Source organism: Phacochoerus africanus, chromosome 13, assembly GCF_016906955.1.
Source record: "Phacochoerus africanus isolate WHEZ1 chromosome 13, ROS_Pafr_v1, whole genome shotgun sequence".
Lineage (NCBI taxonomy): Eukaryota > Metazoa > Chordata > Mammalia > Artiodactyla > Suidae > Phacochoerus > Phacochoerus africanus.
Window position 1 is genome coordinate 25,179,946 of NC_062556.1, and position 26,814 is coordinate 25,206,759.

General features: G+C 42.6%; 1 protein-coding gene across 2 annotated transcripts in view; it reads left to right on the forward strand.

The window, feature by feature from the left end:
• The window catches only part of VWA8 (von Willebrand factor A domain containing 8), a 392,083-nt gene that overhangs the window by 226,080 nt on the left and 139,189 nt on the right, over window positions 1-26,814 (forward strand). For both annotated transcript variants that reach the window (XM_047755719.1, XM_047755720.1), the window contains 4 exons: window positions 10,722-10,830; window positions 12,488-12,626; window positions 15,393-15,592; window positions 26,127-26,237. In XM_047755719.1, coding sequence (XP_047611675.1) covers window positions 10,722-10,830; window positions 12,488-12,626; window positions 15,393-15,592; window positions 26,127-26,237 — 559 coding nt within the window. The remainder of the gene's footprint in view (window positions 1-10,721; window positions 10,831-12,487; window positions 12,627-15,392; window positions 15,593-26,126; window positions 26,238-26,814) is intronic.

Sequence of the window (26,814 nt, forward strand, 5' to 3'; positions counted from 1 at the left end):
TAGGGAAGAGAATACATTATTAACACAGCAAAAATTAAAATGTTGATATTTATCAAGTGCTTCTTAAGGGCTCTAAGCACTTTGCAAATACTAACTTAATCTATACCACAATTTTATTTTTTCTATTAGGCAAGTAATTTTTCCTATTTTATTATCTATTAGGTTAGGACTGTGTGTGTGTGTGTGTGTGTGTGTTACAGATGTAGAAACTGAGGCGTGGGAGACTTTAAATAACTTAGCAAATTACCCAGGATGGGTAGATTCAACCACAGATCTGTCTGTGCCAAAGCCTGTCTTTTTGCTCACTCACCGTGCAGTCTCTGCATGGTGCTTTGCTTGGGAAAAGCAACCTAATACAACCCTGGGTTGCACGATTTTAAAGATAATGGAAACTTTAGAGTTGTTTTCTAAATTTCATTTCCCACCACTTTGGCATATACATCATGCAAAATATACAGTTACCTTTTACATTAGTGACTAACCCGGCTGTTTTCATCACAGATTCCTTCAAATTAATGCCATTTGTCATGGAGTACAGAAGTAAATCAAAACATCTTTTTTTATAAGATGCAAGCAAACTTGCTTAAATCTCTTTTCTTACAATAAGGATTTGATTTTTGAAGAATCAAAATAGAAGACGTTCACAAATTCTTCGCAGTGAATAGCATGATTCTTTTCTTTTTAAAGTTTATTCAAGGGAGTTCCCATTGTGGCTCAGTGAGTTACCAACCTGAATAATGCCACTTGGGTTCAGAGGCGGGTTCGATCCCTGGCCTTGCTCAGTGGGCTAAGGATCCAGCATTGCGGTGAGCTGTGGTGTAGGTTGAAGACTCGGCTCAGATCTGACATTGCTGTGGCTGGGGCGTAGGCCAACGGCTACAGCTCCGATTCAACCTCTAGACTGGGAACCTCCATATGCCTCGGATGCAGCCCTGAAAAGACGAAAAATAAATAAAGTTTATTCTATATAAAATCCTTGACTCAGCACTACCATCCTCAGAATCACCCTCATTAAAGTCGTTAGCTTTAGCAGAAAAGTTATAAATCACTCTACATTCCCTGTGCACCTGTGAATTGCTTCGAAGTCATTGAGAATTAGAGAGAGTTGGCCTCCATCCCAGAGCCAGTAGCGCCTGTGTTCAAAGGTAGAATGAGTTACCTGGGAGAAAGGTGAGGCATGCCTTCTATTGACTGAGTTCATACAGATCTGGATAAACCTTGTTTAGCAGGTACTCAAGGGATTCACATCTTGGACTACCAGAATAAATGGGCTTTATTTTCCTTGCAGCTCCCAGACTCTATGATTCTGTCCCTAATAGAATTGGAAAGCTGGACAGGTAGTCACTCTTCTCCCTTATTTCAGCAACCATTCAGTCCTTTATCAGCCAGTTCTCAGTGTATTTTAATAGACCCCCAGTGAAGAGAGTTGAGGTCATGTTTTACTATCGTGAGAGATGTGGATATCTCATTGCAGTGTGTGTCTTCCATGATGTGATTAGTATTGCTCGCGCTCTCTCTCTCTTTCTCTCTCTCTTTTTAGGGCCACCCCTGTGGCATATGGAGGTTCCCAGGCTAGAGGTGGAAGCAGAGCTACAACTGCCAGCCTACACCACAGCCATAGCAATGTGGGATCTGAGCCACATCTGTGACCTACACCACAGTTCACGGCAATGCCAGATCCTTCACCCACTGAGTGAGGGCAGGAATCGAACCTGTGTCCCCATAGATACTAGTCCACTTCGTTATCCTCTGAGCTCCTGTGGAAGTCCTGCTCTTTCTCTTTAGTGCCAGGTGTGCGTGTTTGCAGACAGAGCAGCTTCATCTATATGGAACGTATCTTAAAATAGCATCTGTCTAGAATCCATTTTCCACCTTAGAGACTTCTCTTGTGTAACTGGAACATCAATAGCAGCTGCTCTTCTCTGACCGAGACCAACTATGAGGTCTTCCAAGAACCACAGGCATCAAAAAGAACCTCCCCGACTAGGATGCCTCTTTGGAGTAATTCCATTAGGTTTATTGTTGGACACGGCAGTGAGGCTCAGTTTACTATTTATCCCATTAAATTAAAGGACTCTCTTTTTAAAGGTTTGAGCTTCTCCTTCCCTTTTCCATATTATTACATGCTGTAATTTTCTCTTTGAAGTCTTAGCTTTTATGAGTTCATAACACTGATCATGAAGTTCTAAGAGGTACAGTTCCATCTGCAGGATGATTCACCTTCACTTCATAAACGAGTTCTTAGTTTTCAAAAATAGTAAGATTTGAAGTTCCCCCTGTGGCACAAAGGGATTGATGGCACCTCGGGAGCACTGGGACACAGGTTCCAATCCCTATCCCAGCACAATGGGTTAAGGATCCGGAGTTGCTGCAGCTGCAGGGTAGGTGGTAACTGCAGGTCAGAACTCCCAACTCCCTATGTTTCTGGGCAGCCAAAAAAAGGGGGTAAAAAAAGATACCATGACATCTTATAACTATTATAAGAAGAAGGGTGGTTTTGAGATTTATAGTTTCATAGTCTCTGCCCTGTATTCTCTTGGTATATTATGAAGTAGCTTCACAGCCATTGTATTTGCTTTCAACTCCTTTATGGGAGTGCAGAAAAGCGTTTTTTTAAAAAATATAACCACTCTATGTAGAAATTGTCGAGATCGATGACTCTTCTTCCATACTCAGCTTCAGCAGTCTCAGAATTGTCCTTGATCCCTTAAGCATTTGTATGTGATCTCTGTCCCCTGGCTGGATAGAAATCCTCAATCCCAACTGACAGCTGACTTTTGCATATAAATCTACTTTCTATGGAAGTAGGTGACATGGTTGGTTGAGAGTCATGCAGTCAGGATGCAGGATGCCCCAGTGGTTTGCAACTTGCCATCCAAAGGAGAAATAAGTAGGTGAAGATGTTGGCTTTTGTAATGTAACCAAGCATCTATGCATTTAACAAGCACTATTGAACACGTAGGTGATAAACACTAGGTAGGGGGCCAGAAACAAAAAGGTGAAGAAGGCTCAGTATCTGCCTTCAAGGAGTTCATGATAATTGGGGGAGCAATCAAGTAAAGAGTGACTTGTACTCTGTTAAAGTTACACGAAAGAGAACAGAGGTGGAATCACTGCCTTCTGCCTTGGGGGAGATTCAGGGTTGGTAAGCAAGCTGTGTCTTTAAAGGATAACTAGGTGTCTTCCAGGCAAATAAAGGAGAAGAAAGTGCTTCAAGCAGAGGCTGTGTTAACGGGGCATAGTGTCCTTTGGAAAGTTCAAGCCGTTTGGTGTCTAAAACTAAGGTTTAAGGGAAGGCGTGCTCTGTGGTGAGGCTAAAAGGGAAAGAGGAGTCAGGGCGAACCGTGGAAGAATTTTAAACCAGAGAGTAGCATAGTCTGATTCATATAATGTAGTTTTTTTACAGCCGCACCAACAGCATATGGAGGTGCCCAGGCTAGGGATCCAATTGGAGCTGTAGCCACTGGCCTACACCACCGCCACAGCAACATCAGCTCTGAGCCGTGTCTGTGGACCTACACCACAGCTCAAGGCAATGCCAGATCCTTAACCCACTGATCGAGGCCGGGGATTGAACCTGCGACCTCATGGATCCTCGTCAGATTTGTTTCTGCTGAGCCACGACGGGAACTCTGGCCATTGGTAATTTTCAAACACCTGTTAGGTTTTCTAAAGATAAGAAACTGAAAGGCAGTAAAACTGAAGGCAGGGACTCCTACGTGTTGTGGAGCAGCCGCAGTTATCCAGGTGCTGCACACTGGCAGCGTGCCTTGTAGCAGCGGGAATGACAAGGAGGGGCAGGAGAGAGAAGGGTTTCCGTGGCAGAATCGATGGATTCTGAGCGCCAGAGATACAAGGGAGTAAGCTGGAAGCCTTACCCTCATGAATTAACAATCTTGGGAAAACATGTAAACTCCCAACCTTATGCATATGCAATGTTCTAGTCAAGGTGCTGCATTCCCAGTTGGGTATCTCGTCCTATGAGTCCTTCTTGTGGGAAATAACAGTCTTTTCTTTTCTTTCTTTCTTTCTTTTTTTTTTTTTTTTTGGTTTTGGTTTTGTTTTCTGGGAAATGTTCCAACTGGGAGAGTTTCAGTCCCAGTCATTGTTGATGTGGATAATTAGAAAAGGAAAGAATTTAAGATTCGAAAATACAAAGATGTGGTTGGTAAAGCAGATGGCAGAGAAAGGGAAGTTTTTGCAGTGCAACTGGAAGAGAGATGAGGGAAAGGAAACCCCAGTCCCAGAACTATAGTCTCGCAACGTCAGTGTGGAGGAAGAAAACCAGAGATGTGTGGAACAAGCTGATGACATCTGCTCTGGCTCAGAGCAACACTGGGCAGCCACACGGAGGCTGTGCAGTGTCATTCTGGAAGTTGGGGAGCGTCTTTGAGACGTGCTAGCCAAGAATAACAAGTTTTTCACAATCCATTGTGCATCCAGATGGTTCTGTATTTCTGTGACCACAGCAGGACCTTGGCGGAAGAGGTGCACGAGTCTAAGTTATGAACTGAAAACCATAATGTCTAAATGCAGAACCAGGAGTTCCCGTCGTGGCGCAGTGGAAGTGAATCCGACTAGGAACCATGAGGTTGCAGGTTGAATCCCTGGCCTTGCTCAGTGGGTTAAGGATCCGGCATTGCCATGAGCTGTGGTGTAGGTCACAGATGCGACTCGGATACCAAGTTGCTGTGGCTGCGGTGCAGACTGGCAGCTGTAGCTCTGATTCGACCCCTAGCCTGGGAACCTCCATATGCCGCACAGGTATGGCCCTAAAAAAAAAAAAAAAAAACAAAAAAACAAAAATGCAGAGCCAGGCAAAGAAAGGAAAAACTCATACACATACTCATGTGCGTATCATTTGCAGCAAAGCAAAATTCATTTGCCAGGCACGTGCAAGACTGTGGGGAAGGAAAATTTAGAACTTTCTAGCAAACAAGAGAAGGTAGTTGGAGATAGTAAGTAGTACCCATCCTTACTAATTTAAAGTGTTTAAAATGGCATTTCTGTTTTCTCAGTTGTGTGTGCTGACTTTTTATTTTCGTGCGTATAAACATTGACAAGGGATTTCATAGATTCAGTTCTGCTCCTGCTCTCTAAAACTTGCATTCTCTATATCAGGTCTTAAACTTGAAACCTGCAAATTCCACAGAGCCATATCCTAAGGGTTTCTCAGAGTTCCGTATGTGCAAATTTCCGTGGAAACCCAGAAGAGCAAGAGATTCATTCTGCCCTGGAGGAAATAGGGAAGAGGGATGCAAGGGGAAATGACATTTGAATTGGGCCTTAAGAATGAGAAGGATGTCATCCAAGAGGCAATAGCAGAAAGGAATTCTGGGCTGAGGTATAACCTCATGGAAGCTAAAAATGCAGCATGAAGTTCAGGAATAGCGAGCAGCCTCTCAAGGTTTAACTAAGGCCTGCGTTGGCTGGAGAGTGAGAGGAAGGGTTAAGAAGCAATGGTGGAAATATCTGTCAGGATTATTCTGTTAAAGCTTCCAGTAAACTCAGCTGGATAGTCCAACTTAATTTTTGCCAGAGGTTCGATTTCCAACATGAGGAATGAGTGAAGCCGGCTAAAATTGGAGTTGTTCTTTTTCTTCTCAAAGGTGTAGTCACTGGTGAATTTTTGAGAGTTGGTGGAACGACCCCAAGGGGTCTATTATTCCCGTGAAAATGAGTAGTTCTCGTGGTAAGGAAATGTTTTAGGAATTGTTGATAATAGGTATGTCAACAACTTCCAATTGCATAATGCCCTTAGAAAGATCCAAATCTTTTTCTTGTGTTTCTTTTATACTCCAGAAATAGTATTGGCAAATGTTCAGAGCAGGCGGAAATTTGCCAGAACCTACTCTTGGAAACCCCAGCTCACCTCTTTACGGAAACAATCTCAGACAAATCTCTTACATGTCCTTCAGACTCGATTACTTGACTTTGCTGTCCACATGCATCAGGTTATGAAATGTATGCCTGCTTAAAAAAACTTTTTTCCTTTCTGTAACTTGCCCAAGCTCTGTAATGTGACCTGAGTCATAATTTTGAAATTCACCATTTTTTAGTTAAGACTTTTACTTCCAGATCTTTATCAATATTTCCACCAGGGATTAAGAAACATTACAACATACGAGTTGAAATTCTTCATTGTTTTAAAAAACATAAAGTCGGGAATGACATGGAAGATAAAACGTAGCACTATTTATAGGCCTTAAGTTCATCCTCTTCCTCCTTAAAATCAAATCCAGACATCATTCCAGTTAGGACTTTAACAAAGTTAAACAATACAAGTGACAGGATCATAAAACTATGGAAAATACCATTTTTTTTTTTTAAATCAAATTGGGTATAACAACTTAGGTCTGGTTGCAGTTGGATGACATATCTCAGTAATGGAGTATAGGGCCCTTTGCTAACTGGTTATTAGTTCAGAGTTACCCTCAAATTAATGTTGATTATGTTCTGAATTCCAAAGCTTATTCATGCACGCAATTGTAATTCCCCTTCCCCCTAACTACTCACTTATTGAAGGGGAGAGAGTTTAGTAAGCGTCAAATTTTTTCTTAACTTATTGGGAGGAGTTAATAGTGGAACATAAATGAGGGGCTTTGGTTTGCCTCCGTTGGCTAGCCTGGAGCACACCGGAAGTCTAGGAACAACCCCTCCTGTAACCAAGGAGCTGATGGAGTCAGTTTGGGCAACTCCAGTACCCCCTGCGTATGTGACTTTCAGTTGTAATTGTTAATGCTAATAGCATCTTGTTATGTTCTGGAATAGGTTCTGTATGGGGTACCCAAAGGTCCTTCCATGCTCTGCCAAACAGCTAGTGCTTTTTTTAAATGGAACCAGGCAGCCTATAATTTCCATGACTGTTACTTAGAATGAGTTGGCAAGTTCAAAGCAGCTTTCACGAATATCCCTGGGGTTGTCCGTAAAACCTGAAAGTTGAGTAAAATTACTTTTTTCCAAATAGATGAGGGTTTTTGGTTTGCTTTGCTTTTAGCGTCTGGATGATATCTTTGGGGATTATTAAAGATGTATTAGATATCGACCAAGGATCATTTTTATTAGGCAGTTCTCCAGCTCTAGATGGATCAACATCTAGATTTTCATATGTTTAACTGTTTCTGTGCTCCTCCAAGAACCAAAGCAGAGTGTACGTGGAGCTTGTTTTTCTAAGCTTAAAAGAAAAGCAAGTCTGGGAGTTCCCGTTGTGGCTCAGCAGAAATGCATCTGACTAGCATCCATGAGGACGCAGGTTCGCTCCCTGGCTTCGCTCAGTGGGTTAAGGATCCCGCATTGCCATGAGCTGTGGTATAGGTTGCAGACCGCGGCTCAGAACCCGAGTGGCTGTGGCTCTGGCGTAGGCTGGCAGCTGCATTTCTGGTTTGACCCCTAGCCTGGGAACCTCCCTATGCCACAAGTGCAGCCTTCAAAAGACAAAAAAACAAAAACAAAAACAGAATGTCTGGGGAAAAAAAAGCAAGTCTGTCTCTCAGGCATGTATTCTATTGGTAGGTATAGATAATTTCATTCTGATTCTTTCTTTTCACTCCAGGCCACCAAGATAATGGAACCCTATGGGATCCACTACTGACACTTCCCTCCCCTCATTTCAGTGGTCGTCAGAGATGCCCCAAGCTGTAGCTGGAACCTTTTAGAGTATTCCCTTCATCTCACAGAGGAAGAACTTAATGCTCAGAGGAATGATCTAATTTTCTAACTTTTCCCTTCACAAGTTTGCATAGCTAGTGAATAAAAGAGCTAGAACTAGAACCCACTAAGTCTCCTATGCTGGAGAGAATTGAGGTGTGTCTCCTTTTTTTTGTTTCCTCGTGTATCTATGGAGACCTGATTCCCCTTGGCTGAGCTCCTGAAGCCTAGGAAGACTCCTGTTCATCCCTTAAACAGGGAGAGACTCCAGCCTACAAGGTGCTTTCAAGATCTGCCCTTCTGGAGTTCCCGTCGTGGCGCAGTGGTTAACGAATCCGACTAGGAACCATGAGGTTGCGGGTTCGGTCCCTGCCCTTGCTCAGTGGGTTAACGATCCGGCGTTGCCGTGAGCTGTGGTGTAGGTTGCAGACGCGGCTCGGATCCCGCGTTGCTGTGGCTCTGGCGTAGGCCGGTGGCTACAGCTCCAATTCGACCCCTAGCCTGGGAACCTCCATATGCCCGCGGGAGCAGCCCAAGAAATAGCAACAACAAAAAAGACAAAAGACAAAAAAAAAAAAAGATCTGCCCTTCTGGAGTTCCCACTGTGGCTCAGTGAGTTGAGAACCTGATTAGTACCCATGAGGATGCGGCTTCAATCCCTGGCCTTGCTCAGCGGGTTAAGGATCAAGCGTTGTCACAAGCTGTGCTGTAGGTCGCACATGCGGATTGGAACCTGCGTTGTCATTGCTGTGACGTAGGCCAGCAGCTGCAGCTGTGATTCAGCCTCTAGCCTGGGAACTTCCATAGGCTGCAGGTGTGGCTGGAAAAAAAAACAAAAACAAAAAGGGTCTGCCCTTTAGACACGGAAATTTGTTTTTATGACATTTAGGAGAGAACACAATAAGAGTAAATCCCCTGACTCAGTGCCCCTTTCACCTCATTACCAGTAAAACCATGGAAATCAGTGGATGACCAATCAGGATAATTGTTTAGGTGCTTAAAATGTATTTTGGATGATAGATACAAAAACGCTTACGTCCTTTTGAATGATTTATGTTATATGACTTAGAAGAATTGCAATGTGAATTTATTTTTAACTTCTTCCCTTTGGTGTTAAACATTAGCATTTCAAGGGAACAAAAATCATATTCCACCAGAATGCTTGGTTTTATTTTATGCAAAAAATATCTAAGCCTTGCATGCTCTTATTAAGTATATGGAAATATTTTGTCAGACTACTCTTTTATTGAAAATAAAATGATTTTCTAAATATAACTATGTACTTTTTTTTTTTTTGGTCTTTTTAGGGCTGCACCCAAGGCATATGGAGGTTCCCAGGCTAGGGGTCAAATCAGAGCTGTTGCTGCCAGCCTACACCACAGTCACAGCAACGCTGGATCCCAGCCACGTCTGTGACCTACACCACAGCTCACAGCAATGCTGGATCCTTAACCCACTGAGCTAGGCCAGGGATCGAACCCTCGTTTTCATGGATACTGTTCGGGTCATTGACTGCTGAGCCATGAGGTAGTACGTACTCTTAAATGATCATTAAGCTCACTTCAAGCATGCATTTCAGTTTAAAGATTCAAAGAAAAGATAGTGTGATTAAAACGTGAAGACTTTATTCTCAAAAATTAGTCTGTAGTTTTGTACTTAGCGTTGCCATATTTGTTTCCTTAGAGCACTTCATTTAAAAGTGACTTTAGACTTGCCTGGTAGCTCAGCAGGTTAAAGACCTGGTGTTGTCACTGCTGTGGTGCAAGTTTGATCCCTGGCTCTAGAACTTCGCAGGCTGTGGTTGTGGCCAAAAATAAAAATAAATTAAAATTAAAAATTAAAGTGGGAGTTCCTGTCACGGCGCAGTGGAAATGAATCCAGCTAGGAACCACGAGGTTGCCGGTTTGATCCCTGGCCTCGCTCAGGGGGTTAAGGATCTGGCGTTGCTGTGAGCTGTGGTGTAGGTTGCAGCTGTGGCTCAGATCTGGTGTTGCTGTGGCTCTGGCGTAGGCCGGTGGCTACAGCTCCGATTGGACCTCTAGCCTGGGAACTTTTATATGCCGCGGGTACGGCTCTAAAATGGACAAAACTACAAAAAAAAAAAAAATTAAAGTGGCTCAGTGGTAAGGAATCTGACTAGTATCCATGAGGACCTGTGTTCGATCCCTGGCTTTGCTCAGTGGGTTAAGGATCTGGCATTGCCCCAGGCTGTGGCATAGTTCGCAGGTACGGCTCGGAATCGGCATTGCTGTGGCTGGCAGCTGCAGCTCCGATTCAACCCCTAGCCTGGAAACTTTCATACCCTGTGGGTGCAGCCATAAAAAGACAAACAAACAAACAAACAAAAAAATTTACAGTGACTTTAAATAAAGTGTAATCTAAATACCAACTCATTCCACTTGAAATGAGGATAGTAGCCCTCTGGGTAGGAGTAATGACTACAGTGGTCCAAGGGGGTTTTTGGGTGAAGTGATGCTTGGTGACTGGACACACATGTGTGCTCAGAACTAAGTGATGCATTTATGTGAACATTTCTGTAGGTATATTTCAATTCAAAGGGAAAAAAAAAGTTTTCAGTGCTATAGTAACTCTGAAACTTGCTCTGTACACCTTAACAAACATGGGACTGGTAGTACTGTGGTCCTTTTTATTTTTTTATTCCAAATTTATTTATTTTATTTTTAGAAGAATAGAATGAAAAAATTGCTGGATTGCTCTATTTCTTTTTCAAAATCCTTCCTTCACTCTACGAGGAATTTAGATGTTAAATTACTAAGGATTTGTCCAATTCAGGGAAGAAAACACGTAAACCTTCAATATTTGTCATTAAGGTAAAAACAGAAGAGGACCTTAGCTTTTGAGTTTCTGAAATGTGAAATCTTTTTGTTCTTAAAATATGTTCTGAACATTTTATTAAAGGCTGTCTTCTGATAAAATGAACTATAGCTCATTTCTAAGTAAAGCATTCTTCAAATATACTTGTGTGGTCAGGAATGCATGGCTCGGTATTTTTTTTTTTTTTCCTGCGACTTGAAAACAGAAGAGATGTTTACTTTTCAAATTATCCTTGACAGGTTGCCTCTGCCTGAGCAGACCTTCATGGGCTATTGGACGATTGGTCAGTCAAGAAATGGAATGCAAAAATTGTTGTGTCCAACGGAGACGCATCATATAGACATAAAGGTTGATATTATTATATCTTCATTAGAATATTGAATGTTACTGATTTTTCTGTATCGTCTCTGGAGAAAAATCCATACAGTCTCAAAAACGATTTGTTCTGATGTTATTTTAGCATAGATTTGGCTTCTGCTCTAATTCTTAAGCCAGTCTGGCCTTTGAGGTAGGGATTGGCTAATGGCCCGTGGAATTCCTAAGAGCTAGCCCTTATTTCAAGAGAGTCAGGTAGAACAGTTACTCTATATTTGTTTTCATGTACAAAAGCAAAGGAAGGGAGTACCAGTCACTAGTTGCAATAGAAACCCCTCTAGGTATTTCAAGCAGATTGTGGGGGAATTAGATGCTTACAAAGTCATTAGAAAGGACAGGAGGCAGTAGAAGTCAAAGGGCCATCGCTGGACTTTTGATGTCAAGATCAGTGTTTGTGGAGTTCCCATTGTGGTTCAGCACTAACGAACCTGAGGATGCAGGTTCAATCCCTGGCCTCGCTCAGTGGGTTGAGGATCTGGCATTGCCACAACCTACAGTGTAGGTCACAGATGGGGCTCCGATCCAGCATTGCCGTAGTTGTGGTGTAGGCTGGTAGCTGTAGCTCCGATCAGACCCCTAGCCTGGGAACTTCTATATGCCTCAAGTGAAACCCTAAAAACAAAAACAAAAACAAAACAAAAAAAAAGGAAGCCGCAAAAAACAAAAACAAAAAAATTAAAAAACCCTGCGTTTCGGCTTCTGCTACCATCTTTGCTGCAGCATAAAGCAGGATCAGCAAACTTTTTCCATAAAGAGTCAGATAACAAATATATTAGGCATTGTGGCCATGCGGATTCTGTCACAACTACTTAGCTTTGCTATGGTAGCACAAAAGCAGCCTCAGACAATTCATGAACATGTGGTTGAAACTGTGTTCTAGTAAAAGTTTATCGACAAAACCAGGCAGTGGACCAGACTTGACCTGTGGGCCATAGTTTGTCAACCCATTGTAGTAGAGCTAGATTCTGACTGTTCCTATGTATTAGAGGCTCCTTGTCTACTTTAACTGCAGGAAGATGGCCACTACCTCGCGTCTACCTTTCAAATCTCATGCAAGTGCATTTAATTGGCAGAACCTAAATCCATTCCGAACCCTCACTGCAAAAGGAATATGAGGAATACAGTTTGCAGTCTTCTAGCTCCCAAGATACAGACTCCACATAGAAGGGGTGAAGGTTCCCATGGATGCCACCACCGTCAGTATCTCACCCAAACATTTGTGATCAAGAACTGTAGGGCTCGCCAATCAATGTTCATGAGTTCACTCTATTTTAAAAAGAATTCTCTTGGCTTGGGCAGCTCTGAGTCCTACTCCTTGGAGTTCAAGACGTGCTCTTGGCTTAGGAAGGAATGAAGTCATGAGAACTCCTTTGGGATTTTTACATCTGGTCTATTTTGTGAGTAAAAAGAAAATAGAGTAAGAAATTAAATAAGATGGCACGTGTGAAAGCATTTGTAAGTGCAAGTGTATGGCGTGATTATTGTTCTAAGTATCCTGCCAGGCAATTAAAGGAAAAGAGGTGTATCAAGATGTTGAGGATTTGAATTGAAAAATCTCTATGTTGGACAAACCTTTCTACACATTGGCAACTACCCAAATCTCTTAACTCAGATACCTACTTTTTTATAGGGTCCGGCCCTTATAAACATACAGGAGTATCCAATAGACAGACATGAAGAAAGATCCCAAACCTTCACTGAAGAATGTGCCTCCTGGAGATTGCCATTGGATGAAATTAACTTAATCTGTGACGTTGCCACATCACATGGTATGTCAGGTTATTCTTTTGACTTTTCTTTCCTGCACTTACTTAAAAAAAAAAAAAAAAAAACAGGATCAAAATAACTCTAGACATCAAGAAGTCTATGATAGACTCAGTAACTCTGGCATTTTGGGATCGGATAGCAATTATATGTAATTTAGAACTAATTTCTTATAACAACCTAACAAAATACTATTGTGGAATCCACATAAGCACTTCTGAGTTTATGTGCATATGTCTGTTTCTCATTACTATTGTAGCTCAAAGTTAAACACACCCAGGCGTGTGCTAAAAATAGAAGAGGGAAAGAAAAAGGAAAAACATGGGATTTTTTTTTTTTTTTTTTTGGCTAGGATTCCAGTTTAGTGATTGCATGAATCCTGAAAGCAGGGCTGGAGGATTTGCAGTCATTAAACCTCTCATTGTAAAGAATGGCAAATAAAGATGTGAATTCTTGGCATCTGTGCCTCTGGACGGTTGCCACTGCCTACTGATTCATGCAGTGTGCCCTGGGTGCTTTTTGGCAGAAGTTTTCAATTGATGGCAGTTACTAAGGTGATAGAAACAGAAGTGATGGCAGTGGGAAGAGAGAGAGAGCCTCTAACTGGTGCGTGATGGGGATTATTCAGGGAAGGATTCAGAAGCAAGTTTTTGCTCCTGTCAGTTCTGTGGTTGTTTGCTGCTAAATTCAGCTGTGTTGACTAAAAATACGTGCTTTTAAAATGTACAAGGGTTGTTTTGGAGGCAGATGGGTGCTCCTATTAAGATATTTTGGAGTTCCTATTGTGGTGCAGCCTCAGGCAATACATGAACATGTGATTGAAACGAATCCGATAGTATCCATGAGGATGTGGGTTCGACCCCATGAGGTTTCGAGTTTGATCCCTGGCCTTGCTCAGTGGGTTAAGGATCCAGTGTTGCCGTGAGCTGTGGTGTAGGTCACATACGCAGCTCAGATCCCACGTGGCTGTGGCTGTGGTGTAGGCTGGCAGTGGCAGCTCCGATTTGAACCCTAGTCGGGGAACTTCCATGTGCTGCATGTGTGGCCCTAAAAAAAAAAAAATTACATTCACTGGTAGAGAATAAGTATGGATCTTATGGATAAAGTTGAACTTTGGCCCTCGTCTCATGTTTAATTATATTAAGTACAAGAAATGCTGTGACCCTCTATCCCCGTGCCAGTGACAGGTGTCATGAAACCTCGTCACAGTCTCGCAATTCTTCTTGGCAAGGATTCCAAGCAGCCACTGTCAACCAATTAGAACTCGTCTTTAAAAATAAAACTCATCTGCTGCCCTTCACATAATTTAACCCTCTAGTTCAGTAGTTCCACATTTTGCAAGCTGGGTTTTTGTGTTGTTTTTCCTTCCTTTCTCCCTCTTTCTTTCTCTCTTTTTTAATACCTGTTCAGTATCTGTGAGAGAAAAGAACATTTTCTTGGGTTAAAATCCGAGTTGATTATATATATATGTTTGAGCCAAAGACCAAATAGCATTTAATGCCTGCGATAAGAAAGAACAATTAATAAGTTTAGGAAGTACATTTCTATGAATACTTTTTATTCTATTCCCTGGCACCCTATTCTATGTGCAGGGGTGCTTGATAAATGTAGAATTGAACTTATTTGTGCTGATAGCAGAAACATTAAAAAGGTCCTTACATTTTAAGTTGTGTGATGCTCTCAGATACTTGGAACAATAGCACACACACAGTTCACATTGTCTCCCAAATAATGTCCTCTTCTGCCTTTCCATTGATTTATTTCTTACCAATATTAGCTTACTGATTTAAATTTACTCCATCTTCATGGAGTTCCCTGGTGGCCTAGTGATTGAGGATTCAGCATTGTCACTGCTGTGGCTCTGGGCACTGCTGTGGTGTAGGTTTGATCCCTGGCCTGGGAACGTCCACATGCCACAGGAGCAGCCAAAAATAAATAAATAAATCTACTATATTTTTGTATGTACTATTTTTTTTATTATAGTGATTTTTATTTTTTCCATTATAGCTGGCGTACAGTGTTCTGTCAATTTTCTACTGTACAGCATGGTGACCCAGTTACACATACATGTATACATTCTTTTTTCTCACATTGTCATGCTCCATCCTAAGTGACCAGACGTAGCTCCCAGTGCTGCACCGCAGGATCTCATTGCACAACCGCTATGGAGAAGAGTATGGAGGTACCTTAGAAAACTATTCATAGAACTACCATATGACCCAGCAATCCCACTCTTGGGCATATATCCGGACAGAACTTTCCTTGAAAAGGACACATGCACCCGCATGTTCGTTGCAGCACTATTCACAATAGTCAAGACATGGAAACAACCCAAATGTCCATCGACAGATGATTGGATTAGGAAGATGTGGTATATATACACAATGGAATACTACTCAGCTACATGTACTATTTGATCTTTATTTGTATTTGTGTTTTTTTAGCTGTCCCCACAGCATACAGAAATATCTGGGTAAGGGATCAAACCTGGGCCACAGCAGTGACCAGAGCCATGCAGTGACAACACCAGGTCCTTAACCTGCTAAGCCACCAGGGAACTCCCTAACTTTATTTGTAGACATCACATACACATGCACGCACACACACATACACACTACATTTTTTTTTATATTTTCTAAGCTAGTCAATCCACCTGCAGATCTTTGCCGAGTTCTGATGTGTGCTGTCTTACGATTCTGGTTTCACTCGACCTTTGACCACTCGGAAAATCAGTTGCCAGCCACAGAGTTAACACCTTTTTGTCGTTTCAGAAAATGAAGAAAAGACTCTGTATGTAGTTGCCTGCAATCCTGTTTCCTTATACTTTATGAATATGGCTGGGACAAGCGGCTACTTCGTGGACCTTTTTGACATCTTCCCAAGAACGGCCAGTGGAGTCTGGCAGCCGTTTGTGACAGTGGCACCGCTGGGAAATCCCCTCAAGGGTCAAGTGATTCTCCACGAGCAACAGGTAGTGACATGGTCTCATTATGCCAGGACAGGACTACCTTATGCAAAGGAAAAAGCCAGAATGTTTTTTGAGCCATAAGTAAGAATAGATGCTTTCATAAAGACTGAGGACAGGTGGGAGTTCCCGTCATGGCACAGTGGTTAACGAATCCGAGTAGGGACCATGAAGTTGCAGGTTCGATCCCTGGCCTTGCTCAGTGGGTTAAGGATCTGGCGTTGCCGTGAGCTGTGGTGTAGGTTGCAGACGCGGCTCGGATCCCGCGTTGCTGTGGCTCTGGCGTAGACAGGTGGCTACAGCTCCAATTCGACCCGTAGCCTGCAAACCTCCATATGCCGCGGGAGCGGCCCAAGAAATGGTGAAAAGCCAAAAAAAAAAAAAAAAGACTGAGGATAGGGGCTTGATGGGAGGGGTCGGGGGTTGGATTTTATCAGTACCACAAGGCAGGCTCATCTTCCTTTCTGCAGAGATATCAACATGGGCGCTAAGCCTTGAAACAGGTGAGATTTCTCAGCCTCTGCACTGAGGACATTCAGGGCTGGATCATTCTTTGTTGTGAAGCTGCCATTCCCTTTGGGGAGTTAGACAACAACCAAGTAAGCCCGCAAATACATACACCCATTTCAAGTAGCGAGAAATGCTATATAGAAATAAGGTAACCTTCTCTGGAGTGATGAAGGTAGACCTGGAGGAGTTGGGAGGGTGAACAGTACTCAAAAGAGTGCTGAGAGGAGTTCCCGTCGTGGCACAGTGGTTAACGAATCCGACTAGGAACCATGAGGTTGCAGGTTTGATCCCTGGCCTCACTCAGTGGGTTAAGGATCTCGGCGCTGCCATGAGCTGTGGTGTAGGTTGCAGATGCGGCTCGGATCCCGCGTGGCTGTGGCTGTGGTGTAGGCCGGTGGCTACAGCTCCGATTCTACCCCTAGCCTGGGAATCTCCGTATGCCATGGGAGCGGCCCAAGAAATGGCAAAAAGACAAAAAAAAAAAAAAAAAAGAGAATGCTGAGGTATCTCCCCTTAGGAGGTGACATTTTATCTGAAACCTGAAAGCCATTCCCAACAGGCTGAGACAATTCCATTCAGTGTATTCCACATAAATACACTGAATGGAATTGTCTCAGCCTGTTGGGGTTGCTGTGACACAAGCACTGTGGATGAAGGAGCTGATGAACAGCAAACATTTGTTTCTCCCTGGGTAGGCCAAGATCAAGGTGCCTTGCAGATTCGGCTTCTGATGAGAACCCGCTTCCTAGACAGCTGTCTTTTCACTGTAACCTCACATGGCACAAGGAGCATGGATCTCTTTCACATCTCTTGTATAAAGGCACTAATGCCATTCGGGAAGACCCCACCCTCGTGGCATCATCACCTCCATAGGCCCCACCTCCTAATACACTGGGACTTGGGACTTCAACTCACAAATTGGGGAGGGCATCAACATTCAATCCATTGCAGGAGTACACTGAGATCCTTGAGTATCTAAGGATGTCCAAAGTCCCGTCATCGCTACTGTTGTAAGACAACACTAGTGAAAAGTACAGATGCCCAGAGTCAGGCTAAAAATAATTCCAAACAGAAGATATAGATCAGGAGTTCCTGTTGCGGCTCAGTGGTTAACGAATCTGACTAGCATCCATGAGGATGCAGGGTCGATCCCTGACCGTGCTCAGTGGGTTAAGGATCCAGCGTTGCTGTGAGCTGTGGCATAGGCTGGCAGGTACCACTCTGATTAGACCCCTCGCTTGGAATTCTCCATATGCTGCAGGTGTGCCCCCCAAAAAAGATATAGATCAAAAGACAGTCTGGGGAGTTCTCTTGGTGGCTCAGTGGTTAACAAACCTGGCTAGGATCCACGAGGATGCAGGTTCGATCCTTGGCCTTGCTCTGGGTTAAGGATCCGGCGTGGCCATGAGCTGTGTTGTAGGTTGCAGACATGGCTTTGATCCCACGTTGCTGTGGCTCTGGCGTAGGCCGGCAGCTGCAGCTCCAATTCCTCCCCTAGCCTGGGAACCTCCATAGGTCACCAATTCAGCTCTAAAAAGCAAAAAAGAAAAAAAAAAAGACAATATGTATTTCAATTAATAAGAATGCCAAAGTTAATCAGAGTTAATCTCTCCTATCCAGTAGAAAGGACTGTAATATTTTTGCATGCCTTCTACCCACCTCGCAGCTACCAAATGGTATACAAAGCATATTATTCCTTCATCAACTATATATCCTGTGCCTTCTATTAGGGATAATTCCATGAACAACACTACAAACATCTTTGTCCTCAAAAGCTTACAGTCTGGGGCAGGAAGACAGACATGCAGTGAAGTAAATAATTATATCTTACGTTGGAAGATGAGAAACAAGGAAGAGAAAACGTGAAGGCTGGGGGGGGACGCCTGCCATTTGAAACAGGGTGAATGGGCGGGGAATTGCCTAACTGAGGAAGTGAGATTTAGGCAAAGGTTTGATAGAGGCGAGGGGGAGAAGAGCTGACTGGCAGAAGAGTCCCAGGAAAAGGGAATTATAAGTTCAAAGGCCCAGAGGCTGGAACAGGCCTCTCCGTCATTAAAGAAGTGCCGTGGGGAAGATGAATGAGGAGGAGACGGTGAGACAGTGAGGTCAAAGAGGTCACGCAGTGGGTTGGCCCGGGGACGTGGCGGAGGGGAGGGGGACAGATGTGAAGAGCCTTGTAAATCTTTGTGGCATTCTGGGCCCTGACCAGGAGCAAAGGGGACGCTCTTAGAGGGTTTCAAGAGGAGGAGTGGCGTGATCTGACTCACATTTTTTTTTTAACTTATTTTTTAATTTTTGGCCTTTTAGAGCCACACCCGAGGCATATGGAAGTTCTCAGGCTAAGGGGCTAACTCAGAGCTACAGCTGCCGGCCTACACCACAGCCACAGCTACACCAGATCCGAACCACGTCTGCGACCTACACACAGCTCAGGGCAACACCAGATCCTTAACCCACTGAGCGGGGGCCAGGGATCGAACGTGAGTCCTCATGGATACTAGTCGGGTTCGTTTCTGCTGAGCCACAATGGGAACACCCTTAATTTATTTTTTAAATGAAAGTATAATTGATTTACAATGTGCCAATTTCTGCTGTACAGCAAAGTGACCCAGTCGTATTCCTATTTACATTCCTTTTCTTTTGTTATCTTCCATCCTGGTCCATCCCAAGAGTGACTTACTTTTTTTTTTTTTGTCTTTTTGCCTTTTCTAGGGCTGCTCCTGTGGCATATGGAAGTTCCCAGGCTAGGGGTCCAATCGGAGCTTTAGCTGCCACCTTACGCCAGAGCCACAGCAATTTGGGATCCAAGCCGTGTCTGCAGCCTACATCACAGCTCACGACAATGCCAGATCCCCAACCCACTGAGCGAGGCCAGGGATCGAACCCACAACCTCATGGTTCCTAGTTGGATTGGCTAACGACCGAGCCATGACAGGAACTGCATGACTTACATTTTTAAAGGATTTCCTCAGCTCCTCGGTGGCAAATCATCTATAGGTACTAAGGCAGAATGAAGGAAGCTAATTAAGAGATTTTTTGCAATGATCCAATCGAGCGATCGTTGCAGGTGGGAGGAGGAGGGCAGTCCTCAGTCATGGTGGATTCTGGTTATTTTTGAAGGTGGAACCAATAGGATTTCCTAACAGATGAGATACATGGGGTGAAAGAAGAACTCCCGTTGTGGCTCAGTGATAATGAACCCGACTGGTATCCATGAGAACACGGGTTCAATCCCTGGCCTCACTCAAGTGGGTTAAGGATCCAGTGTTGCTGTGAGCTGTGGTGTAGGCTCAGAGGCAGCTTGGATCCAGTGTTGCTGTGGCTGTGGTATAGGCTGGCAGCTACAACTGTGATTCAACCTCTAGCCTGGGAACTTCCTTATGCCACAGGTGCAGCCCTAAAAGAAAAAAAAATGGGGTGAAAGAGAGTAAACTGAGGGCAACCTCAAGGTTTAGGGCCTAAACCACCGCAAGGATAGACCTGCCATCAACTGACATGAGGAAGGAACTGATTCAGGAAGGAAGATTGGATGTGTAGTTACACTGGAGATGCCCGTTGCATAGCCAGGTCCATGATTCTGGTGTTTAATGGAGAGGTCAGAACAGGAAATATACACTGGGGAGTTACTGGCATATAAATGGTATTTGAGAGCATTTCCAGGAGTTCCTGTTGTGGCTCAGTGGTTAACGAATCCGACTAGGAACCATGGGGTTTCGGGTTTGATCCCTGGCCTCGCTCAGTGGGTTAAGGATCTGGTGTTGCCGTGAGCTGTGGTGTAGGTTGCAGACGTGGCTCAGATCCCATGTGGCTGTGGCTGTGGTATAGGCCAGCAGGAACCAGCAGCTACAGCTCTGATTAGACCCCTAGCTTGGGAACCTCCATATGCCACGGGTGTGGCCTTAGAAAACAAACAAATAAATAAATAAATAAATAAATAATTTTTTTTAAAGCGCGATTCCATTGTGTTTCAGTGGGTTATGAACCTGACTAGTATCCATGAGGTTTCGGGTTAGATCCCTGACCTTGCTCAGTGGGTTAAGGATCCAGCCTTGCCGTGATCTGTGGTGTAGGTCACAGAAGAGGCTCAGATCCTGTGTTGCTGTGGCTGTGGTGTAGGCCAGCTGCTGTAGCTCCAGTTCCACCCCTAGCCTTGGACCTTCCATATGCTGCAAGTTCAGCCCTAAAAAAGCAAAAAAAAAAAAAAAAAGTGTTATTTAAAGTCATGAAATTGAAAGAGATCATTAAAGGCATGAATGTGGGTGTCGGAGAAAAGTCTCAGCACGAAGCCCTGGGGCAATAAAATATTAGGAAATCAGGGGGATGAGGAGCAGTCCACCAAGGGGTCCCAAAATGCGTCACCAGGGAGGCAGATGGATAACCCAGGGAGTGGCGTCCCAAACGCCAAGGGGTGACGACTCAAGGAGGAGGAGGACCAGTTATTAAATGGTGACACATGGGTCAAGGAAAAGATGACGTACATTAGTCCGTGTTATTCCTGCAGCGGCCCAGTGAGGTGGCTTTAGCTGTATTTATACGTGAGAAAACGGAGGCTCATGGAGTTTAAGAAATGGCCCAGTAAACACATGGTAGAACGGAGATTCAAACCAAATTGCATTGAATTAAGCTACCAGAATTCGACTATGTCCCCGTGCTCATTCACAGCAGATACTTGAGGAAAAGAATAGCCAAAAAAAAAAATTTTTTTTAATATGTATAGCAGGAAAATACTGGAAAAAAACCTACAGTGTTGTTATTTGTAAGTAGGTAAAGTCACTATGAAAGCAAAGTGTTATAGAGAAACAATACTTTTAGGCTTTTTTTTTTTTTTTTTGGTCTTCTTAGGGCCCTGCACCCACAGCATATGGAGGTTCCCAGGTTAGGGGTCTAATTGGAGCTACAGCTGCCGGCCTACACCACAGCCACAGCCACACAGGATCCGAGCTGCATCTTTGACCTACATCACACCTGATGGCAATGCTGGATCCTTAACCCACTGAGCGAGGCCAGGGATTGAACCCACATCCTCATGGACGCTAGTCAGACTTGTTTCTGCCCAGCCTCTGCAGGAACTCCACTTTTAGACTATTTCTCATCAAGAATAAAATATTGTGTAAATAACATATCAGGATTTCACTGAGTCAGTCAACTTTCCCTTTAGGCTTTGCCTAAATAAGTATCATCAATTCTGAGTTAGTACATTTTTTCTGGTTTTTGCGGGGTTTTTTTCCATTTTTACTTTCTCCTAAAAGCAGAATTGATAAAGATCCAGTTATTGCTTGTAAAAGTTTGTGTCCAGCACTTTGAAATAAGAGTTTTACTTTATAGCTTTGCAACAAAATCTTAAAGCCATTGAATTGAATTCTACAGCCAGAAGAATCTGTCCTAAAAAGCCCATGATTTCTTAGTGATTTTTAATTCAGTAAAACAATCAAATTTACATAGAAATCTAAATTCAGAGTACTAATTCAAACAGTCTTGCCAGATATTCAGCTGTCAGATAAACTGTCAAGTTTCCATATACTGTTTATTTATTTATTTATTGTCTTTCATCCTTTTTAGGGCCACATCAGCAGCATATGGGGGTTCCCAGACTAGGCGTCCAATCGGAGCTGTAGCTGCCAGCTTACACCACAGCCACAGCAACTCGGGTTCTGAGCCAAGTCTGCGACCCACACCACAGCTCATGGCAACACCAGATCCTTAACCCACTGAGCAAGGCCAGGGATCGAACCCGAAACTTCGTGGTTCCTAGTTGGATTCGCCTCTGCTGTGCCATGATGGGAACACCATATACCAATTATTTAAAAGTGCGAGATTTTCAGGTTCTTGGGAAGTATTTTATTTTCTCGGCAACATCGCTGCTCATGTCTAACATCTTTCATCAAAGAAAATATGTTTAGGAGTTCCCGTCGTGGCTCAGTGGTTAACAAATCTGACTAGGAACCATGAGGTTGCGGGTTCGATCCCTGGCCTCGCTCAATGGGTTAAAGATCTGGCATTGCGGTGAGTTGTAGTGTGGGTCACAGACGCGGCTCAGAACCCGAGTGGCTGTGGCTGTGGCTGTGGCGTAGGCCATCGGCTACAGCTCCAATTAGACCCCTAGCTTGGGAACCTCCATATACCATGGGTGCGGCTCTAGAAAAGACTACACACACACACACACACACACACACACACACACACACACACACACACACACACACACATATATGAACCTCCATATACCATGGGTGCGGCTCTAGAAAAGACTACACACACACACACACACACACACACACACACACACACACACACACACACACACACATATATGTATAGTTTTTCAGGGCAAAGATGTGCTCGACTTGCACAGCCTGCCCTTTCTTCCATGCTCCCTGTCTTACCCTTTGACCAGTTTCAACAGTTTTCCAGAAAGTACCCTCAATGCCCTGAGCAGGCATGCACAGCTTGTCAGGATATTCCCCTGTCTGTCCTCTGAATTCCCTCTTCTTTTCCGGAGAGGATGTCTCAGCTGTCTGGTTTATGTTATGGCCCTGATAGGACGTAAGACCTCATTAATTCCAAATGAACAGCCTCTAGCTGTAACATTTAACAAATGATAAATCACTCTAATTGAATAAAAAAAGAGTGTCTGCCATCAGCTCCTTCTTCCCTATTCTGCCCTCCCAGAAAATAGAGCTAAAATATTGCAGAGAAAAACTCCCATTAATTCATCTGTCCTTCGACTTTATAAAGCCTCGCGACACATGCATTTCCCTGGTTAGTTCAAGGAGCTGTTCAAGGAGTTCCCGTTGTGGCTCAGCGGTAACAGACCTGACTAGGATCCATGAGGATGCAGGTTCGATCCCTGGCCTCGCTCAGTGGGTTAAGGATCTGGTGTTGCTGTGAGCTGTGGTGTAGGTCGAAGATGTGGCTTGGATCTAGTGTGGCTGTGGTTGTGGTGTAGGCCCTATAAAGACAAAAAAAAAAAAAAAGAAAAAAGAAAAGAAGCTGTTCAAAAATTCCTTGCTAAAATAAAATCTTAAGTGAGGAAAGGGAAACTTTGCCATGCCTAAAAATAGACTCTTCCCCCACCTCCCCCTGCCACGAGAGAACTTATTATTACATCTGTACAAAGTTTAGAATTTCAGATTTTGGGACATTGAGGTCATCCAGAGGTTACTTTTCTCCCAGTCAAATACAAACATAATAAAACTGCTCCCTCGCTTCTCCTCCCTGCCCCTCTTAAAGAAGCGCCAAAACCACAGTTACATGTGCTCATGTGTGACGTGAAATTCTATTTTTAAACTCAGACAGAATATATCATTCGCCATTTACAGAAGGAAACCATTAACATCTAAAAGGATGGAGCAGCAGAAGCCCTTCATCTTGCCAGTTGCTTCTAGAACTAATTCTAAACAGAGCCATGGCTGGAAACATACATATATGTTTTCTGTCACTTAGAAAGATATTATTTTTCGGTTTGCTTATGCCAAGTTATGAGCATAAGACATTAAGATCCTATATATAAGTGTTAGACCCTAAAAAGGAAGAAAAATGCAAAACGGTACTCCCTTGTTTTTCTGCTTAATCATATCTGTTTAATCATCTGCTTACTCTACTTAATCATATTTGGGGATCAAACATTATTTTTTGGATTTCTGGTTGCTTCGAAAAGTTAATAGTATCCCAAATTCCTTAAGTACTAACAATTCACGTTAATGTTGTACCTATTTATCATACATGAGTTTCTCCTTTAAGAAACTTACTCAAAACAGATTTACTCTAGAACAGAGACTAAATTTTTAACTTATTAATACATTTTCTCAAGGCAACTTTAAGTTTGTTTCTGTAAGTTTTTTTTTTTTTTAATCACTTTCAAACTTTAAAATGCCAGGAACAGTCCTTCTTATGTGACATGCTGATTTTGAAAAGAATATTACCAACACACTCTAATGAAGAATTCAATGTTATACAGAATGATACATTCTAAGAGGGTTTGCGGAATAGTTTAAGCTTTGTTAACCTACTCAGTAGAATTTTTTATTACCGCCAAAATTCAGAGCATACGGAGTAAAGGAAACTGGTACAAATACCACTTTAACTCTCAAGCCTGTCAGTAAAATTGGCTAGTAAAAGAAAATTGAAACCACTATTAATCTATTGACATTTCTTTTCACTTCGCTCTAACTATATTATGTACGAAAAGGCAAGGACCACGGTTAATTCATCACTGTGATTCGCCTTCATGCTTTAAATATAAGCTGCTCACTAAATGTTATGGAACACATGAACAAACGTTTCATATCTTGTAAAATATAGATCAATTCTTTTTGAACTCAGTGTCTGTTAGACTGCAGAGGTCTGTCTCGTTGTTTGCTTCTTCTTTGGGTGCTTTGTGATTTTATTTTTCCCTAAGAAAGTTCTTGAAGTGAAAAGTTCTTGAAGGTTAGCATAACCGAAGGAGCCCCAATTTAAAACAAAAAAAAAAATAAGCAAAAACAAGAAAAAAGGAAAAGAGAATTACAGGACAACGAAGCCTGACAATCCACTTGCTGATGTCTTTTTGTAAACCTTGGATCTTCAAACGTCTTTATATTTTAACTTAGAAAGCCAGTTTCTTGGCATCTCTTTTAAAATATGTCATCTTTTCTGACTTTCTCAATTTTAAGTTCTTATTTCATGTGTTCTGTTCATTTAGTATCATGCCTAAGGTTTATTTAAAAAGTTTTTTTTTTTTTTTCTTGGAAGAAACCCTCCTAATTACTGAGGGATTATTGCTCCTTTTGCATAATGGTGGTTAAGACAGAGCAGTCTCTTTTCTGTATGTTATTACAGCACCAGCTATGAAAGTTCCACAAGCTTAGTGAATCTCAAGATGAACAAACACCCATTACTAGCGAGGTCCTTGGGGTCCTTGAGGTCCTTGGTATTTTCTTGCCAACCCATCCTTATATCACATACATATTTTCTGAGCTGAACCTGCATTTGTGAGAAGACCAAATGAGATTCAGTTATGCACAGTGAAAGAATGTTCAACAGAACATTCTTTAGGTGTGATTTTAATAAAAGTAAATGGACATTTAAATATTTTTCTCTTTCATGGCTGAGTAGTATTCCATTGTGTATATACCACATCTGCCTAATCCAGTCATCTGTCGATGGACATTTGGGTTGTTTCCATGTCTTGGCTATTGTGAAGAGTGCTGCAATGAACATGCAGGTGCATGTGTCTTTTTTAAGGAAAGTTTTGTCTGGATGTATGCCCAAGAGTGGATTAGAAATGAGATCCTGCTGTGTAGTACTGGGAACTATGTCTAGTCACTTATGATGGAGCATGAGAATGGGAGAAAAAAAATGTATACATGTATGTGTAACTGGGTCACCATGCTGTACAGTAGAAAAAAAATTGTATTGGGGAAATAACAATTAAAAAAATATATTGCAGGTTCGATCCCTGGCCTTGCTCAGTGGGTTAAGGATCCGGCATTGCATGAGCTGTGGTGTAGGTCGGAGACTTGGCTCCGATCCCGCGTTGCTGTGGCTCTGGTGTAGGTTGGTGGCTACAGCTCTGATTAGACCCCTAGCCTGGGAACCTCCATATGCTGTGGGAGCGGCCCTAGAAAAGGCAAAAAGACAAAATAAAGTAAAATAAAATAAAATAAAATAAATCAACTATTAAAAATATTTTTTTCTCTTTATATCCTCTTTAGTATGTAATAAAACATAATCATGGTTAAGCCAGCCTATATTTACAAGGGGATGGTTTTAAGATAAAATCTTCAAAGAGAAGATCCTGCATTACACAGTTAGAAATATTTTCACAAAACCATCTAATCCTTTGAATTCTGTATTTAGGAAGATCATTTTGTATCTCCACGGTATCTCGTATTTCAATATTGTCATCTTCCCTTTGGTTTATGTATCACTATAACCTTTATTCCCAGGCTGCCAGGAGTCTGCTGCTTTAAAAAAAAAAAAAAAAAGGAGAGATGAAAGGAAGGAAGGAAAGAATGAATCTTGAGCTTTTCACTGTCCTCTTTATTTCCAGAGTAACGTCATCCTGTTACTGGATACCACCAGCCAAGCCCTTCGTCGTCTCATTCTCCCTTCACAAGAGTTTACATCTAAGAAAACTTCCTGGTGGAGCAAGGAGGAAGCTGTAAGAAACACTTAACTTGTCCAGCCAATTGCCAAGGATTCTCTATAGCTTTCTAACCAAAAAAATACCTGTCTGCCTTTGGTGCCTTTTGTTTGCTGTATGCACCAGAGATTTCTCTTACTGTTCACCTGTGAATTTTAATCTAATGCAAATAGATAGACATAGGTACCACGTATAATTAAATGTCAGCAGCTTCTTTTTGTGTCCGTCATACTCACATGAAGACTTATCCAGGACCGAAGTGATCATAATGGGACAGCAGGAGCCATTTGAGTGTGACATGCAAGGCAAATCACCCATCATGCAGTCCCTGTTTTCCAGTTCTGTGCTATGGTTTGGATTTATGTCATGAAACTAGGAGTGCAGCATCTGGCCGTATTTAGTAGATAAAGAAACATTTTAGCTCATTAACTAAATTAAACTGGTAAATAAACATTTGGGCCAACCCAAGAGTATTTATTCAGCTGAAAAAGGTAATGGATATAAAATAAGCCTTAACCTCTGTCCTACATGACAGCATAGTTAGGTGTTAAAAGTCTATGAAAAAAGAGATATTTTAAATGTCATGAATATATCC